Source organism: Micropterus salmoides, unplaced genomic scaffold (genome assembly GCF_014851395.1).
Source record: "Micropterus salmoides isolate LMB-PRFRI ecotype aquatic unplaced genomic scaffold, ASM1485139v1 Ms_hic_scaffold_16, whole genome shotgun sequence".
In the NCBI taxonomy this organism is placed as follows: Eukaryota; Metazoa; Chordata; class Actinopteri; order Centrarchiformes; family Centrarchidae; genus Micropterus; species Micropterus salmoides.
The window spans coordinates 14,668,016-14,687,789 of NW_024040707.1; the positions used below are offsets into that span (position 1 = coordinate 14,668,016).

General features: G+C 40.8%; 2 protein-coding genes across 2 annotated transcripts in view; one reads left to right on the plus strand and one right to left on the minus strand.

The window, feature by feature from the left end:
• The window catches only part of LOC119905386 (metabotropic glutamate receptor 7-like), a 98,847-nt gene extending 81,332 nt beyond the window's left edge, over nt 1-17,515 (minus strand). The window contains exon 1 of the mRNA XM_038722361.1: nt 17,454-17,515. The gene's annotated coding sequence lies outside the window, so the exon portion shown is untranslated. The remainder of the gene's footprint in view (nt 1-17,453) is intronic.
• On the plus strand, nt 12,982-14,530 carry LOC119905121 (amphoterin-induced protein 3-like). The gene has a single exon (XM_038721856.1). The coding sequence runs from the start codon at nt 12,982-12,984 to the stop codon at nt 14,362-14,364; it is 1,383 nt and encodes a 460-aa protein (XP_038577784.1). The 3' UTR covers nt 14,365-14,530.
• Nucleotides 17,516-19,774: the final 2,259 nt, after the last annotated feature.

Genomic DNA, 19,774 nt, shown 5'->3' on the forward strand with positions numbered 1-19,774 from the left:
GTCTTTGTACAGTAATGAGTGAGGTCCGGTTGGCCCAAAGAAACACTATGCTCCAGTAGTCTCAACAATTGAGAAAGCCTTTTATTGAATGTTAAATGAAGACATGCCCCCGAGTGCAAGGTGAGTCATCAACATTTTTAAAGAAGGTTTTCCAGGAAATGACAACCTCTAAAATATCATAGAATACATATAAGATAAGTATCATTTCTGGGCCAGATACTTAAATCCCACTTAAACATCGATTTTGATTGAGGCCGCCCTATGGCAAGCCGTTTTAACATTTATTTCTTAAAAACTTACTAGTTGCTATTTAAAAGCTACTAGTACTTATTTATTAGTTATTAGTTGTTATTCCATTAGCTACTACTAACTATTTCCATTTTACTAGTAACAATTGATTAGAATCTAATCAACTGTTACTAGTAAAATTAAGTATTAGTATCAAATCATTAGATACTTGTCCTTCATTTTTAGTTAGTTACTATTAACTATTCCATTAGTTACTAGTAACTATTTTTTAGTTACTAATAACTAATTGCAGATTTTTGCCATTGAAATCAATGGGGCACTGCAGTTCAGATATCACTTAATATTTAGTTAGTAACTACTTGTCGCTTTTCTTTCTTCCTGGTTCAATCACATCACTTATGGTTTGGTTCGGCTGGTCTGGTTGTCTGGACGGGAGATGCCGTGAGCAGTGATCGTCTCAAGGTCCACTGCATTCTATCTGATCCTTGCACTTTGTTTTCCGATGTCGATGTGTATTTCGGTCATAAGTAATCATAATTATACTTCTGTCAGTGATAAAGGTGAAAAAGTAACAAAATAAAAGATGACTGTAGCAACGTTTAAGGAAGCTCCTAGTTGCTGCATCTGCATGCCATGGACAGGAGACAGTTCAACATCACTAGCCATTATGAATTTAACTAAGAAATGTGACGGGAGAAGAAACTAGTGTTATTCTGCTTGGAAATGACAGCATTGGCCAGTCTCTCTCTAAATCAGATTGATGATCCATTTTCTCTGCCCCGGGGCCACAGTAATGTAAGGGCCTGGGATCCACCGAGGCTGCACAGAGACAGATGGGACCTTGTCGACTATGACCTTGCTGAGCTAATATTTCTCCCAGGCCTTGTCTGTTGCCTCATCATTAAAGGTGCCATGGCTATTAACAATGGGGGAATACTTCAAAGACACTGTTTACTTGGACAGCACATAATCCGGGCAGAGAAAAATCACAGCAGTAGAGTAACAAGGCAAAGAGTGATTGTTTGGCAAATGCTGCGAGTGTCACGTGTGTGCAATGTGATTAAGAGATGTACAATCTTTGATAGTCATGCAGTGATGTACATAGTATGCACTGTGCAAGTATCCAAACAAACTGCTTGTTGCAAAGACAACATAAGATGATTGAAGCTGTTATTTGTAATATATGATAGTAAACTGTATAAAAAGTGTGATTTGTTTAAGCCTTTCACTTATAGTTGTTAATATTTCATAATGCGTAATAATTTTTGTAGATTTTGGTGATAATAACTAATATTTTTAAATATTAGTAACATCCAATTATTCTTAAAGGTACACTGTTTTAGTGGCATCTAGTGGTGAGGGTTGTGAATTGCATCCAATGACTTAGTCCCCGCTCACCCCTCCCTTTCCAAGAGCATAGGAGAAGCTACGGTGGCCGACGCTCTGTCGTCTCTTGTACTAAACAATACGTCTGGTTCCCCATTCAACCAAATTTTACTTCTCTTCTTACTTGTAATAAACCAGAATCCTACAGCTACTACTACTACTACTTCTTCTTCTTCTTCCTTCTTCTTCATATGTATTCAACATAGTAACGAAACACGCTCTGTAGAGCAGTTGGTCCTTTTGGGCCACTGTAGAAACATGGCGGCCTAACATGGCGACTTCCATGCACGGCAACCCGCGGAGTATGTAGATAGAAATGGCTCATTCTAAGTTAATAAAAACATAACGGTTCATTATGTAAGGTCTTTATATACCACTGAAAACATAGTTACGTATATTAAATTGCATTTCTGTCAATAGATCCTCCTAAATATTACACACTGGACCTTTAAGGCATCATTTCATGTTTGTAGTAAAATTAGATGAGGCTGTAAGTTGCAGCCTGGTGTTGGGGGGCAGTCTGTCGTAGTCTTTTTTGCTAGTACCGGTGAGGGGTGCCAAAGACAGAAAGTTTGAACTTTTAAACACAATGGCTTTAAAGTTCCGTGGCTGGTTTCACTAAGATATTACAGACAGTGTGTAGAGTTAGTTAGGTCTTTATTTTTTCAGTTAAGACAGTTTTCATGCGAGTAAAGTAAAAGTTAGCCACGCTACCCCCAGGTTAACTCAGACCTAGGAGACATGTTTCCATGGTAACATAACTGACATCTGCTGACCAGTGTTTCCATGGTAACAATCAGTGACACCTGCTGACCAGTGTTTCCATGGTAACAATCAGTGACACCTGCTGACCAGTGGCTCCAAATGACAATAAAAAAGATTAAAACGTGGCTCATAATTTGTGGTTTACTAAAAATGTTGTGGAGCGAGTAATGAGAAGGAAAAGAGTTTTCAGAGACTGCAGTAACCTGTAGAATATATACAGCACTAAGAACTGACTGAAGAGTTAGTAGGAGTACTGAGCCCTGCCACATTAAGAAGCCACAGCAGCTCATCTCTGCTACATACCTCAACTGTTGTTGCCCTTGTAACTGTTGAATTCTTATTGGGAGTAGTATGATGCAGTTGGTCAGTTAGACATGTTTTTTAGTTACTAAACAGCTTTGTGCAACAGATGTATCTAGACATCTATCTGAAATCTGACTATTAGTTTGATCTAAGCCATAGTCAAAGTCTACCTCTGTGAAACCAGCCCTGGGTGTCAAGTGTGTGTTTTTATTTTCCATTTAAGTTTTGGTTAAATACACAACATTTGATGCTTCAATATTCATTCTTCACCCCATTCACATTTAGCCTCCTCATGGCTGCATGTTAGCTACTTGTTCAACATGGCAGTTTATTTTATCAAGTTTTCTTATATGTTAAGTCATTCTTTTGCTGCTTTATGGGATTTTAAGCCTTGAGAATGAATCCATTTAGGAATGGATTGCGATGCCAGAGTCAGACCAAGAAATATGGTCTAGGAAGCAATCCAGCGGGTCACTGTTACTCACCGCCAGCCAGTAAGAGAGAGATAAGGAAATAATCAAAACAGAGAGGCGAGGGCCAACTTCAGCCAGACTGCACTGACAGATGGGCTCCCACTTTTATTCTTTGGTACCCCTCCGCTTATTTTATCCAAACCAACCAACGCTCTCTCTGTTGATATGCGCTGGCTTATGGAGACTATTTAGTCTTTTATAACCTTTCTGCTACTTTAGCGCTTAGTATACAATAAAGCAAAAGAACAACCCGCAAGCCCAAATTCCCTTATCTCCAGTTTCTTATCTCTCATTAGTTTTGGCCTGTGATGAGTGTTGGGGCTTTGTGGGGTGGTGGTATGGTGTGGGGTGTAATCTATTGGAATATGGTTTCATTTTGGATAGACTTTATCAGCAAAGCAATTTAAATTTTGATAATGAAGAACACTGTAAATCCCCCAAGTGCCCTTGTACCGAGGTGTACACATAGCACAACAGTACGCAGCGGGTGGTAATCATTGTGTAATCACTCAAACAACAGTGCACATCCAAGCCCCTGAGCCTTCAGCCACTCCCCAGGCAGCACAGCCCCTGATATTTGTTGGGCTTATGATTTGTTCTGGGATCTAAGCAATAAGTAAAGCCTCCTTGTGGCCTTGCAGCCAGATTGAATTGCAAAAACATGTTGCACCTGGTGCAGCTATAGTAGAAGTAGCAACACTGTCTGCATTCACTATCTGATGGCTGCAACCTTATTGAAAATCTGAAAATGATATTTGGTGAGCTTAATGGTTGCCCTCTGCAGGCTACGATCAGTCTCACTCAATCCTGTTTTTGTGCCCCCTCCCCCCTCCCCCATCCCCCCATTCTCTTTTTCTTCTTCTGCTTCACTTTCACAGCATGCGGCCGACAGAAAGAGGCATGATATACGGCTGCTGCGCTCAGTTTTAGAACCGGCGGCACCACATCATTTTTCCTTTGCATTTTGTTTTCAACTAGAATTAGTGTCTGCATTAGTGAATAATCAATGAGCATCACTGCAGGTGTTTAACACAAGCGTGTCACTTGTTGTGTTTATTCTACGGCTCCAATATCTACAGATTCAGCTAGAGAACAGCAGATCTGGCGCTGGTAGGGATGCAGGATCCTGCTCAAGGACACTTTAGCAGGAAAGATGCTAATGTGACAGAGGCTTGAACTTGGACTTCACCATTAGGATTTTTTCCCTCCCATTACAACCCCTGCTCCTTTATAGTCAATGCAGGGTGCCAGTACATGCTATATGTTCAGAGCTTCTCCCTTACATGAAGGTGTAATGGCCCTATTTGCCCACAGGGAACATTAAAGTTTCATCTAATGGGTTCTAATGGAGTCATACAGATTTTACTGAAAGACAGCATACTACATCTAAGACCATGTCTATCTGCTGTTGCGGCTGACCTTAACAGCAGACATTTTTAGTTCTTCCAGAAGCGAACAATACATCAATCCAGCTGAAATATCTCGAGGCTTTCAAGCCACATTGGCATTTTCATTGTAACACATTAGCAATAATTAACAGAGATAACTTTTTTATTGTAATTAATAATGGAGTAAGAAGATAGCATTATTGAGCCACATATTAAATTGTACTCATTAAACTTCATGACTTGCGTGAAAGCACCAACTCAGACTACTAAGCAGGATTGTGGAAGGTCAACGTGATCGTTATATAATTTAACTGGAGAACAATAATGAAATGGTCTAATAAGAGTGATTTCTAATGAATGGTGTGAGAGTGACACCTCCTTCTCTGTGAAGCTACACTATATATAATAATTGTCAAAATGTGAAGATCCATTTCATTGTTAATGTGACCCATACATGTAACTTAACCCATTTCTGATTCCTAATTAAATGCTGCTGAGGGTACTTAAGTACCATTTTGGGGTACATGTACTTTACTTGAGTATTTCCATTTTATACTTCTACTACATTACATTTCAGAGGGAAATATTGCACTTTTTAATCCACAACAGCAGACAGCTATAGTTACGAGGTTCTTTACAAATGAAGATACATTTAAAACATTTTTTACATAAAAAATGAATGAGTGCTTAAAAGATACATTGATTAGAGATTAATCCCAATGGTTCCCAATCTTTTTGTCTTGTGACGCCTTACAAAAAAGCAGTGCACAGTTGGGGCCCCCTTGTCACATTTCAGATATATATTAGCATTTTAACCAAAGAGAGATTTCTCCTTTAAACTTCTCAGATGGTTTCATTTGAATAATTTTTTGAGGCCCAACAATGTGAAATTATCCAATATTTGACAAAAAAGCAAAGATTAGATAAAAAGTTATGTAATGCTACTTGCAGGTTGATGCATTGGTATGAACAATCTAATAATGTAATATATAATTATATATCAGTTACAGAGGAAGAGAATATTTACTTTTTTTGCTGATTATACTTTTACTAATGCAGGATTTTAAATGCAGGGCTTTTACTAGTAATGGAGTAATTTTACATTTCTGTATTGCTACTTTGACGTAAGTACAGGATATAAGTTCTTCTTCCACCACGGGGCGAAAAGTAAAACCGACAGGTGCTCTTTTTAGACAATACGTTTCCACACGTGGAACACAAAATGGAACTGAAAATATATATTTAGAAAGTTTTGGCACCTGATCGGCTTTGCTACAGATTCAGTCCAAATATAGTTTTTTCCCTCCTGTGCAGGCAAATGCCTTTGAAGCGAGGGGCAAAGTTGGGAATGGTTCCAGAAGACCAACTCTCCATTTTGCTAGCTTCAGCACTCAATAGCTCCATGATTAAAGCCAGTCTATTTTATTGATTGAAAAGGAAGGAGAGAAAACCCAGAACCTTTCTACTCTTCAGTCTCCGCTTCTCCATGTGTAAAAGTGGTGGAAAAGCCTCCCTTGACCATGTCCAGGCAATTTGGGAGGAGCGGGCCTCTCCTGTTGCACTCAGTGACTCCGGCCATGCTCTGTTACCTCATCTCATCAGCTGGGAAAGTATTTGTGCTTGTAGCTCCAGAGAAGGCGGCCACGAGTTAAATTGAGTTACCTGTTCAGAGATGGTTTCATTTTCCACGGATGGCCCCGGAGATCCTTGATGGAACTGCTAACTGCTCATCACCCCTCATGTCCCCGACTGTCTGTCTGAGCAGAGAGCAGCGACACGGCGACGTGGCTCAGGTGGCGAAGACAGCTGGCTGCAGGATCCATCACACTATCTCAACTGTGGAGTGCAGTCAGATAAACTTGCCCCGAATAAGACAAAGCTGTTTTCATCTACCATCTTTGAAAGATGACACTCTGTTTCTCTACGTGCTTTCGATTTTTTTAATAATGTTTAAATCATGTATAAATCATCCAACATCAGCTACTTCCTGTCATATTCGCTGATTCTCTCAACTTTACGTGTTCTTTACAGAGCTGCACAGCAGAGGTAAAACCAATTGCCTGCATTCATGGCCATGCATGAGGTCATGCAGATATGCGATCATGCATTTCAGATGATATAGGGGCAACAGATTCCCTGAGTAATAAGATAATGATTAATTTTATGGCCGTGGTTCATATAAAACCCCTATATTATGTGCATTAATCCTTATTGATTAGAACATAATGGATTTTTTAAGATATGTCAATCTACCAAAATTAATCTGGAAGGAGAAATGGCTAGAGGTTTGCCTCATGCCCTGTCTGTGTTTATAACCACAGGGCGGGAGATGAAAGCTGGAGAGGAGAGGTGTAAAAAAGTGATCTGGGAAGATAAGAATTAAGAGGATAAACCAAAGGAGAGGAGTATAAGAGGAGAGGAGCGGAGACAAAAAGCAAAGGGGAGGAGGAAAAGGACAGTTAAGTGGATGAGCAAATAAGAGGAGAAATGAGAGCAGAAGAGAGTAACATGAGAGCACAAATATGGGGAAAAGAAGAGGAAGGAGATGAGAGGATAACAGATCAAAGAGCAGGGGAAGAGCAGACAGCCTGACACCCCACAGTCACGTCACACAATTTACTATGTTCTGGCCCATAATGTTTTATAGCACAATCACTGATAGCACAGTAGTCAGTAGTGATCTCATTTCACAACCCATATCCTTCAGTAATGTGAACACAAAGGGAGAAGCAGAGCCATTAGCAGCGTCCAGTACTCGTGCTACCCGCGCATAATTGGTTTCCATGAAAGGAAGCAAGAAAGGGTAAACAGCAAGCAATCATATTAACTCCTGTGAGTCCTAATTGAAATCCGTTCACTATCAGCGCAGATGATGGAGGCCGAGGAGATGGGTACCGTTCATACCCAGAGCCCTCTTTTCCTCACGCTGCTCTCTGTGTACTGACACGCAGGAAGATGTGGGTTTGCATTATAATCAAGAGTTATGCCGGCTTGCTGTGCTCAAGGGTAGACGGCGCCGCAGCTAAACATCTGCACATCTGAGCACATAAGATTTTACAATGAATTGGTTCTGGTCATTGCCCACTGTACACAGTGTGAATCAGGTGGATTTGAAAACCTGAACAAGGGACTGTCAACGTTATCACGAATGTAATCAATGAAATAATCGTGGGATGAATAATAGGACATTTTGGGAAATACGTTTGTTCACCTTCTTGAGAGTTAGATGAGAAGATCGACACCACTCTCATATCTGTCCATTAAATATGAAGCCACAGATAGCAGCCGGTTAGCTTAGCTTAGCATAAAGACTGGAAGCAGGGTTTAAAGGTAAAATAAATCTGCCTACTAACACCTCTGTACTAGCTCACTAATTATTATGTTATTTGTCCTTTGTTTGATCCGTACAAAAACTGAAGTGTAAAAATCACAAGTGTACCCAGACAAGAAATTCTTAAGGCACTTCAGCAGTCCAGCAAGCAACTCAAACAAAACCACAACATGTCATTTTTTACACTTTGGGTTTTGTATGGCTTAAACAAACATGATACAGTGTTATACGATTGAGGAGCTGGTAGGCAGATTTTGTTATACAGACTAGAGCTAAGCCAATAAGATAAAATAATATGAAATAATTTGCGTATTGCTGATATGTCGGTGTCAGGTGATAACAACAAATTGCAGTATAAATATGCTAAAGTGGATTTCAGGTGATTAAGAATTAGTGTCTCCATTAGTCTATCCACCAGAGAGAACAGGCACGTTGACTTTACAAATGCAAAAAGTGTAAAATGTATTTATGTCACAATTAAAAAAAAAACAACAACAACAAAAGTAACCAAAGAGATCCGTGTCAAGACTGTTGGTTCACATTATGTGTTTATGTTTTAAAAAATAGATACACCATGGGCCGATATATGATCAGATTTTTTAAAGCATATTTTCCAAAATGAAGAACTATTCCTTTAAGAGTGTGTACTGATAGCCTTCAGTTCTGACTATGCAGTTATGGCTACTATGTATTTAAGTTTCATAATAGGGTTTTTTAAAGGGTTCTCCATCATTTTTAATCTATAAGTTAAAGTTTGTCTTTAAATGTATTTGTTTTATGTAGCACCAGTTATAGTCACAGGGGAACGGAAAGAGAGCATTGGATGTTTCACCATTCTAGTTGACTCTTAAACCACTAGATGGTGTGCTTGTCTCTTCACACTTACGGTACACTACATCCACCAGATGGGTTGAGTGGATTGAAGCTACATTCATGTTGTCTAAGAGCACACTGTATGTGCGCGTCTCCCATTATGCAACACATAAAACCACTATCTCACCGGGTTTTGGGGGGGTTTGAGTAAGACATTCTCAAATAATACACTGCAATCACTATGAATACAGAGCATATGGAGCGGCTGAGCAGCTCCTTGTGACAAGCAAACAATCTCGCACTGTCTGAAACTCCTTTTCAACAGAGAGCTCATCTAGACTTCAGATTCACCCGGGGAGAGAAAAGAAATAAAACTCAATACTCCGAATCTTTATCCAGGCACTGACTCATTCATATTTGAGAGTCTGGCAGTCAGCCATGCTAACAAAAAGCTGTTGAAAGGCAGAATAAATACTGAACAAAGGTGTGTATGTTCAGGTCCAAGTCAAGGGCTCATAATTGACACACAGAGGCTATGAAACCCTTCAGCTGCCGGTTTTGCATTTAGTAATGTTGGATATTTCAGTGCATTGATGTGGCAGTCAGGGTTGCTCTTGTGTCTCATCCTGCCTTGTCACTTCTGCAAATATTTATTCAATAATTAAACTTGGAGTTTGCTATTGTTTATTTATCTGTCTTACGTTTCAATTGGTCTTTCAAATCACATTACAGTATGCTACTGAAGAAAAATATAACGCAGCTAGTTGGTTTTAAGTCAGTTATATTGTCAAGACTCCTTGTCAAGTTATGAGCCAAGTATTGAGGAAGAATACTATATAAATAAAGACGTCTTAAATACATTTCTGTATTACTATATTCCAGTGATTTAATGTTCCAGAAAAATATTCTCCTTGCATCTGAAAATATATAGCTTTATATTATCGACTCTTTGTGAGCTTCACTGCTTCTCAAGGGCAAGATAAGAGCAGACATTTCCCTGTGCTGTTGTGTTTCTTTTTTTTCCTCTTTCTCCACTGCGGCAGATGTTAAAGAGAAAATCACTTTCTGCTGGGGGCAGGGTGTATCAGGGTCAGGGTTGAAGCTTTGAGGTCCACCCTGAACCTGGCTGATTTGACAGGACTTTTTTTTTTTGCATACGCTGAGTCAAATACATGGGAAGAAGAAGGCGGGATTTGCAAAGCAGCTTTATAGAAAGATACTGATTAGATTAGGGATTTTACAGAACAGCAGGCTGGAGCCACTCTGTCCAGTTTGACAACACATACAGGAACATGAAGAAACAAATAGAGATTCACAGAAAGATTTTCAATCACAAATGAGTGGATTAAGAAGGTGTTAATAATTCCAGAGGACCTTATTCTGTTGAAACGACACAGATTATTACTGTATAATGAGACGCAATCAGCAGGAAAAAATGCAAAAGATAATTGTCTTACAATTTAAGTGGATACGTCAAGCTCAGAAACTCAATATCTCATTGTATTGTTTACCTGTTCATGCTTTGATTGAATTAATCTCAGGGGACGAAGACAAATGATAGCACTCGAAAAGGACGGATCCTTTACAGAATGAAAGTCAATACCGAAAATAATGAGGCACCAAAATGTTCAAGTTATGTCAACAGCAGCAAAACAAGGCCAGCCTGAAAAAGAGCATGTTCCCCTGCACAATTATACTGTAGCTAAAAACAAATGCAGCCACTGACATCATGCTGGCATGATGATACACATTATTTAACTGCCTCATATGCTCATATTCTTCTCTGCACACCATGAATCATTACCAGCTTATGCAGATGAACACGCTGGTTTATAGGTCTTATGTGATCCATTTACAATTGGGGACTTAGACACACTACATACATGATTGGAACAGGAGTGTTACATAATGCCTTAAAACAATCAATGAAACATGAATATTTAAAAGGCTATTTGGACGAAGGTTTTCTTTACAGAAGGAAAACACAAATTACTGTGAGGCCATTTGAGCCATGATATAAGCCACCTACACCTACAAGGAGGGCCTGTTTAGAATCATTTTCTAACATATCTCAAATGTACATGTGTGGGCGTATATATTTCTTACATGTTCCAGCCAAGCTGATGACTAGCCTTGGGACAAGATTGTGTGCAATGCCACAATGCCAAAGATGGTGATAGCTTGTTCATTTCAACACAAATACATCCAAATGTGTTTTCTTTACCCTTAATCCTATACTTAAACACTGAGGAGGAATATTCTAAACTGATCTCAGACTGAAGCCTTCCACATCACATTCCCCTTCATTTTCCTGCATCCTGTGGACTTTGCATCTGCTCCTTTTAGCCCACCTTTAGAGAAGTGAACCCCATCCAGCGAGCCTGAATCCACGGGGAATCGGCTATGTGCCTCCGCAGAGTGAGTGAGTGGGAGTCTGTCAAAGCCCCAAGCACTTATAGGGAGGGGGTGGAGGGTTGGGGGTAGCAGTGAGGAGGTGGCTGCTGGGAGGCAAAGCTAATTCACTGTGACAGAAATCGGAGCTGTCAGGACCACCATGACCAAGCAGCCTGGACAGCATATATCCAGTCAAACCCACAGCCAAGGGGAAGGAGGGATGTCAGGGGCTCGGGAAGAAAGGAGGGGATGTACTGATTAAGGCACTTAGAGAGAGAGAATTGTGCGTGAATGTGTGTGCGTGTGCGGGGCAGGGGGCAGGCCATATCCATCAGCTCAAAACCACTGACATAGAAATGACAAGGTATGGCGGCGCGCAGGTAAGAACGGACCTGCACAGTCAGAAGGGCTTTCAGCACAGAAGCTGACAAAATACGCAGAGAGATGAAAAGGGACGGACAGGATGTGCAAAATTCAGGGACTCACAAAAACAACACAATAAGAATACCGACCACAAAAATGATATACAATATAGGGAAGGCTAAGTTTCAGTCCTCTGGGATTATTAGTGGAAAGGTTACCACATATCACATGTAACATTCATGAGAAAAGTGCCACAAATCTGTCAGTAAGCTAAACCCTAAACATTTAATGGAATAGAATATTAATAGAATATTGTGAGAAAACTGATGTTTTTGCAAGAGGGTGAAAGAAAGAAAAAGAAGAAAGAGAGCGGCAAGGGCAGCCACCAGCACCATTACTGAATGATGAGAGAGGGAGATACAAGGCTGGTCTCTAAATGACACAGAGAGGGAGGAGGGGATTGTGGGAGATTAAGTGAGCTCTGTGCTGTTTGCTATACACTGCAAAAGCACTGGAGGATGTTTGTTGAGCGGCACTCTCATTTGGGATGAGGAGGAAGCCGGTTGGGGGGACCTTAAATTTGGCTGAGGAGAAAGGGAAAAGCATTATTCCTCGAGCGCCTCGGGAGGAGGATCTGAGAAGAAGATAAGGATTAGACAGCAGTGTTGTGGGTATTCATTGATGGGACACAACTTTGAAAGAGAAAAGGCGCAGGAAAGTTGGAGTCTCATGTTGTCGCTAAGCAGTTTTCTTTGGATTTCTGTTTTTTCCTTCTTTTTTGGGGTGGGGGTGGGGGGTGGGTGGAGAATAGGATTAACTACGTGAGCCAAAGTGCTCACTCGTCTTGAAGTGGTATGAACTTTTCCCCTTTCTGCCTTCAAATTCATACAGACTTACAAGTCAGCAGCGGGAAATCGGTTTGAACTGATTTGAGAAAAAATGTTCAACTTCACGTCACCTGACACTTACTGAGAAGAAACATCTTTTTAAGGTGAAGTATCTCCCTCGGAGTGTATGACTTTTAAACACTAAGCTCTCTTAATGTGTTTAAAAGTTTCCTACTAAGTCAACAAAAATTTGGAGTCTCAGTAATCACTTGATTCTTTAAACTGACTGGCAACTATTTAGATAATCAGATTAATAATTTTTGTCATTTTTTAAAAGAAACTAATTGCCAAGATTCTCTAATTCAAACTTCTCACAGGTGAATATTTTCTGTGTTTTGTCGTGTTCTATACCAAAAACAATGTGTATTATTTCTGTGTACATAGAGAAGAGTATTTGTTCAAAAGCAAAAAGTGTGGCTACTACATTTGAACCATTTTTCTTTCTTCTGTCAGAGTTACTGAGTGCTCCTGTATGACATTAACCCTGAAGTCATATTATGCGTCTGTTGAACGGCTAAATGCAGCAGGTGGGTCGCTTTTTAATATATCATGCTGTTTCTCATTTGATTCTTATCTGATCAGGGAGCGCCAGACGGATTAAAACTTTGAAGGATCTGACTTTCAGAAGCATGACCTCTGGACTGTATACAGGCCCTCTCCTGGTTCTGCTCTGTCTCCTCCGTAGCTCTGAGGAGACCTGTCCCTCCATGTGCCTCTGTGTATCTGACACAGTGAGTTGTAGCTCCAGTGGTCTGGCCAAGCTACCTCATTCCCTGCCCTCCTTCTCTGTCACCCTCGACCTCAGCCACAACCATTTGTCGTGGTTGGGTCCGGGTGGCTTCAAGAGGATGCCCAGACTGGAAAACCTCCGTATGGCCCACAATCAGGTCAGCTCCCTGGGCCATGGTGCGTTTCACAATGCCTCCGGCCTCAGGCTCCTCGACCTGTCCTCCAACAAGCTGCATGTGGTGGAGCAACACTACTTCCAGGGGCTGTGGAGGCTGGAGGAGCTGCTTCTCTTCAATAATAAGATCACACAGGTGGAGGCCGGCACGCTGAGCGGTCTGAGCAGCTTAAAAAAGGCCTACTTTAGCCTCAACCAGATCACACACTTCCCATTCTTCTCCATCCAAGACCACAGTCATCCTTTCCTGAACATGCTGGACCTCTCGTCGAATCGTATGACTCGTATACCATGGGAGGACGTGAAAGCTTTGCCGGGGTTGGTACAGCGGGGGTTGTACCTCCACAACAACTCTCTGATCTGTGACTGTTCCATGTACAGTGTGTTCTGGCACTGGGATCTGAGGGGTTATGACTCTCTGAAGGATTTTACGGATGAGCACACTTGCACCATCTATGGGGATCCACAAGCATCCATCCGGTTCCTGCGACACACCCGTTTTTTCCACAACTGCACGGTGGAAAAAGCAGTCTCACAGCCAGTGACCGTGCTCCTCTCCAGCGTGGTGGTTTCAGAGGGGGAAAGAGTGCGTCTAGACTGCCAAACATCCCTGAGTAGCACAGAACTTTCATTTACATGGCTCTCCCCCAGCAAGGGGTACATAACCCAGGCCAGCATAAATGACATGCTAATGACCCTGTTTGCTAATGGTACCTTGGAGATCCAAGCAGCCAAGGTCAATGACTCAGGTCTGTACGTGTGCACAGCGGTGGATATTAAACAGGCACGAAATGCAACCCGTGAGGTGAATGTGACCGTGCTGCTGCCTGCAGCCGAGTCATTCAACACCGGCTACACCACGTTGCTGGGCTGTTTGGTGACCATGGTCTTCATCCTCATGTACCTCTACCTGACTCCATGTCGCAGCAGCTGCTGTAAACAGCCCAAACCTCCACATATCCCCATTGCGACCTACGACCCCAGCGACCTAACTTCCGTTTTCTCCCCTTCTACAAGACACCAGCCCAAAATCCAAACTAACAAGCATGTAGCATTCATGGAGCCAATGATACACGAGGACGGAGCAGAACTGACACCTGCAAGTTGATGCTTTCTTTTTCCTTTTTTGGGGTGGAAACAGAAGACATCTGGGTAAAATCAGAAACTCCTTACTCAGGATTTAGCAGCGATATGCAATCAGAAGTGAGTGTTAACGCTGTAAAAGGAAAAAAGAACATCATGTGTCTTTCCTGACTCCCGGCTGCAGTTAAAAAGCCTCCTGAACAATATAACAATATCTCCTGTTCCAATTGTGCTCTTCTCTGTCATCTGGCCCAGTAGCCAAAATGAAAGTTTCAACTTTGGTTTATTACCCTCAGTGTACTGACATTGCTAAATCACAGTAGAGCCATTATCAGCCCTAAAAATCAGCTAATAACTTCTCTGTGTACTCAGGTACAGGACTAGGGGGGAATATTTCTCGCAGGATCAGAGAATCAATCTGACTCACTTTTCACATAAAGTGTTTAACAAGGATTAAAAGCCCCGGAAAAACGCTGCAAGTTTATGATTATAACTGACTGCAAGAAGTAAGTTCAGCCTGCGTATCTTAGTTGAGTTAAGGTGCTCCATATTTAAGTGTGGAGGAGACAGTCACTTGCACTGCACCGGCATGGCTTACTTACAGCCCATATCTTTTAGAATGTAACGTATAATGTAGCTTAAATATGGAGCACCTAAAACTTTATCTAACTCCTGAAGGCAATTTTAGCAAACCCATTAATATCATATAATAAAAGAGGAATTAAGATATAGCAAGACAAGCAATGTATGTTTGTGTGCAGAGGCCATAGCTTTCAGCAAACATTTGAAAACCTTATCTAGCAGAAAACAGAGGCGCATCCCGCAGTGATCCATCATAAATATACATATCGCATTTAAACCTGTTGCATTAATCTGGCAGCGAAAAACAATGACTCTCTCTATCTGCGCTCTGCTTATCTGGCAAATAGTGAAGTACAGAAATCAGGAGTGTCAACAAACCAAAAACAAACAGCAATTGGACTGCTCTTCAAAAGACAGCATCTCTTTGATCAAACACAGCTGAGCACTTTGAACACTGCGGAACAAACACAACCACAAAATTTGAACTGAAGTGACAAATACTTCAAGCAGCTCTGACGCAAACCCCGAGGGGGCATAACTTTGTATAGCTTTGACAGAATTACACACTGCAACGCCAGAGATGAAAGAAGATGTGGAAGATGGACCTGCATGCACTGCCACGAAAGGACATATGTGTGTGGGATGGGAACATTACGTCGATGACAAGAAAGACCAAAGACAGCATATGGGTGATCGGGGATGATGGGATGTTTAAAACCGGATGAAACAAAGAGTAGATTCAAAAGAAACAAATCAATTTATTTAAGGCCACACATCCATAATGTTTAGAGATTATAGTATACTATTAAGGCACACAATGGATGGGACTAAGGATTTCATCAAGACTGAGTAGGATTAGATGTAATCCTTCATATAATGTCAAAGAGAAGACATCAGTAACCACACATCTCACAAATGAGAGCATGTCGTTAGAGGTTGGGCCTTTGATTATTTCTAAATCCTTCATTGAAACTCCTTGCAAGCCCGAGGAGACTAATATTGTTCACTTGTTGTGCAACCTGAATCTAAATTCACAGACAAAAAAAAAGTGGAAATCTAAAATCAAATGGGCAGCCGTGCCTGAAACTGGGACAGGCTAGCTCTTTTGACAGCAGTTTCATCACTATTAAACTCTCAGGGATTAAGCAAAAATCTGTTAGACTAAGAGAGCACTGTATTGTGATGCACCGCTCTTTTTAATCACACTGCTCCTGACTTGATATGTTTTCACTTTGGTAAGAAAGATTCAAATTCCTGAGAAAAGATTATGTAACATGACGTTATGTGCCCGTGTGATGTAACACCATGTATCACGTTTGAGTCTCTCATGATCCGCTGTTTTTCAGAGGCCCTGTACTAGAGACGTTACACGGTGTTTAAAAGGTGGGTCTAGGTTATGAGGTTAGGTTAGGAGATTACCACGAGGATAAAAAAACAGATACTTTGTCAATATCAGTGTTTTTAAATCCCTCTAATCTGGTTCCGCTCTCTGACACAGAACACACAGCTGGGTTGGGAATTATTGTTTCTGATATGATTAGCAGACAGGTTAGAGGACATGATGTGAGCATTTCATTAAGGGCTTTCTATTGCACAGAGGGTCCGCTGGTGACCCTTGTTACGTAAGCACACTGCTGATTTAGGGAATCAGCCTCAGTGTAGGCAGCATGCCGGAGTTAGAATGAGTCAAGTTAGTATCCTGATGCCATTTGGTATCCAGCATTTTATTTTAACCTTGTGACAGCAAGTACTTTACGGATAATGGGAGGCCTCAACACTGTATTTAGAAAAAAAAAACACGAGGTATTAAAAGCACAGCATGTTTCATTTGTTTTAACATTTACACATGAATAGATAATCCTAACAATTACACTTGAAAATAACATCAGCATTTCCAGGCTCCACAGAAAGGTGCAGGTCTATATGGCTCAGTCTGTCTGCAAATTATCCTGAACCGCTCTGACAAATTACCCAGATGTAAAGGAAGGAGCCCTTGATGCTTTAAAAGATGCCCTTCTCCAAAGGAAAACACTCCATCAGGCTTCAATTAAAGCATGCACTTTCCTTCCCAGATTAATTGTTCGGCTGGGCTCCGAGGGATTCAAAATCATCTTATTCAAGAATCTAATTACTGTGAAAGGGGAGTTTAACTCTGAATAACACACGTTGAATTGCTTTTGCTAGTGGAGGGTTGCTTTGACTGTCAACAGGGGCTATTACCGAACTGTCAAACAGTCATCAGGCTGGAGTGGAAGCATCCAGCTGTGGCAGATACATACACATCTTTCAGACACTGCAACAACCACAAGCTCAGTTGAGGCCCAGTGTCACCAACCCGACACAAACCCTTATTTCATTCTAAGTGGACACTTTGCTTGGAATATGTTCTCGAGAAGCACACACAGCATTCAGTCCACCAGCCGGCTATGCTATACTGCAGGTCTTTTTTAGGAGGAAGGCTGCCTGCTTCCCAAAAAAAGACAAAAATAAATGTGGACCACTGCAAACCAGACTACAGGCTGTTTATCATACCTCTACATGGAATACGAGCACCAGCCATTTTTCTGTGTTTTCAAAGCAGTGTGAAGCAGCTGGATGTCTGAGCTGTCCAACAGGATTCTGGTCTCAGTCACTATGGGGCACATTGCAGAATGCCTCATTAATCAAATGTATAGATCTATCACATTTCATTACAAACAAACAAAAAGCATTTAGTGATACTCCCAGATCGAAGCCATTCAGCATGATGGAGGCAATATTCTGGCTCAATGTCTCTCTGGGGTTGTTATGTGCTTCAGTGAGTAGCTGGATATTATAAGAGTTGACAGGCACAATGATTCAAAGAATTTTATGATTTTATATTGTTGCTCATGACCACTTTTCTACAACATCCCCTTGTTTTTTCATTCTTCCTCTGTGTTCAGCTTGTGTCATTTTTCCTACCAGCTTTATTGTATCATGTGGTAAGTGCTTCCCTTGTTATTATCTGTCACACTTGTCCATTAAAAGACAACAATGAACTCTGATGAAATTTGGCTCTATATCATTTCCATTAATAAGACCTTTACTGTCAGAGACAATACATGTACCCTATCTACAATGTCTTATAGTGTCAGTGACACTCAATAATGTACTTTATGGTACAATGTTTTTGCTCCGGCTCTAGGGAGGCAATGTCAGATGGCCTACCACTATGGTCCAGACTGAAATATCTCAACAAAAAGAGGATGGATTGCCATGACATTTTAAACATATATTCATGGTCCCCAGAGGATAACTTTGGTGATCCCCTGACTTTTCCTCTAGTGTCATCAGCAGGTTGACATTTACGGATTTTAGTAAAATATATTGTCAACCATGGATGGAGAGGCACAGAATTTGCTAAGACATTCATTGTTTGCAGGTGAGAGTCTTTATGACTTTGGTGATTGTCTGACATTTCCTCTAGCACGACCATGAGGTTCACATTTGTGGTTTTCAGTGAAAGTCTCAACAACATTTGAAACGTTTGCAATGAAATTTGGTACAAATATTCATGTTGTTATAACTCTGGTGATTGCTCAAGCTTATTCCACTGGTGTCCAACACTATTTATCACCAAATACCTGCTAAACTAATGGCATTCCCATTATTTAAAATCCTACTTATCATCAAAATGTACTTAAAGTATTAACAGTAAAAGTACTGGTTCTGAAAAATGGCCCCTGTGAGTGGTATAGCATTATTTATGACATGCATAAACAGTGTTTTACTGTTACAGTGTTGGATAAGGTGTGTCTGGTTTTAACTACTTCATATATGGTTAGGTTGTTTAGTTGTAGGTCTATCCCAACCTCCAGGTCGGGCCCAAACATGGGTAACCAGATAAATCTGGGGTGTTGTGAGATGATTAATGGGGTATTAATAAGAAATAACAAAGTTCTGTGACACAAGTTTATAGTCTATTAACTTCTTGGACTTTTCTGCAATCTTTGCTGTTTTAGTGAAATATTGGATAATGGTACCTCTTTGTGCCTTTAGCTGTTATTTAAATTAAATCATCAGGGGGGATGTCTCTGGTGGAACTGCTAACTACTCATAGACATTTGAAACATGATAATGATTAGACATTGCTTTTCTTAAAGGGTTGCAAGCCAAGAACAAGTATATTTCATAAGCTCGTCGTGTTGTTTAATGTAATAACTTAATCTGAAAGGTAATTAGTATCTACAGCTGTAAAATAAATGTAGTGAAATGAAAATATAATATGCCTCTGCGAAGTAGTGTAAGTACAATAAGGGAATTGCCTGAAAATTGGAGTCAGTGTGCTTAGTTAGCTACTTCCCACCAGTGCTAATAGTGATAAGCCCAAGAAATATGATTGGGCAATGCAGGTTTAATGGCCAACAACTTAAATGTTTTGGTTCACTGTTCTCATCAGCCTCTAGCCCAGTCACCTGTTTTCAGCAACAACAAAAAGATCTGATAAATCAGCTGCATGCTAGCTACCTGCCCAGAACCAGATAGGAAGACTAGCTTGAGATGTCTGGTGAGTGAACATAGTGGAGTATTTAGCGTTAGCGGCTAAAGAGCATGATATTTTCCTCAGGAGTTGGTGGAGAACAACCGAGAGCTAAAGTCAGAGTGAACATTGGACTTACATTCATCAGGTGGTGAAAAATAAAAAGGTATCTACTGGATGTCTGAACAACAGGCAACTGTATGCTAACAGGTTAGCCATATCAACTTTAAAGGTGACGTTAATTTTTTTGATAGCTTTTTTTCAGCTGACCCCAAGTGGCCAAAAAAATCAGCAAGTACAGGTATATTTAAGGAACGATTGTACTTTCCTGGCATTTATTAGACAGAGGCAA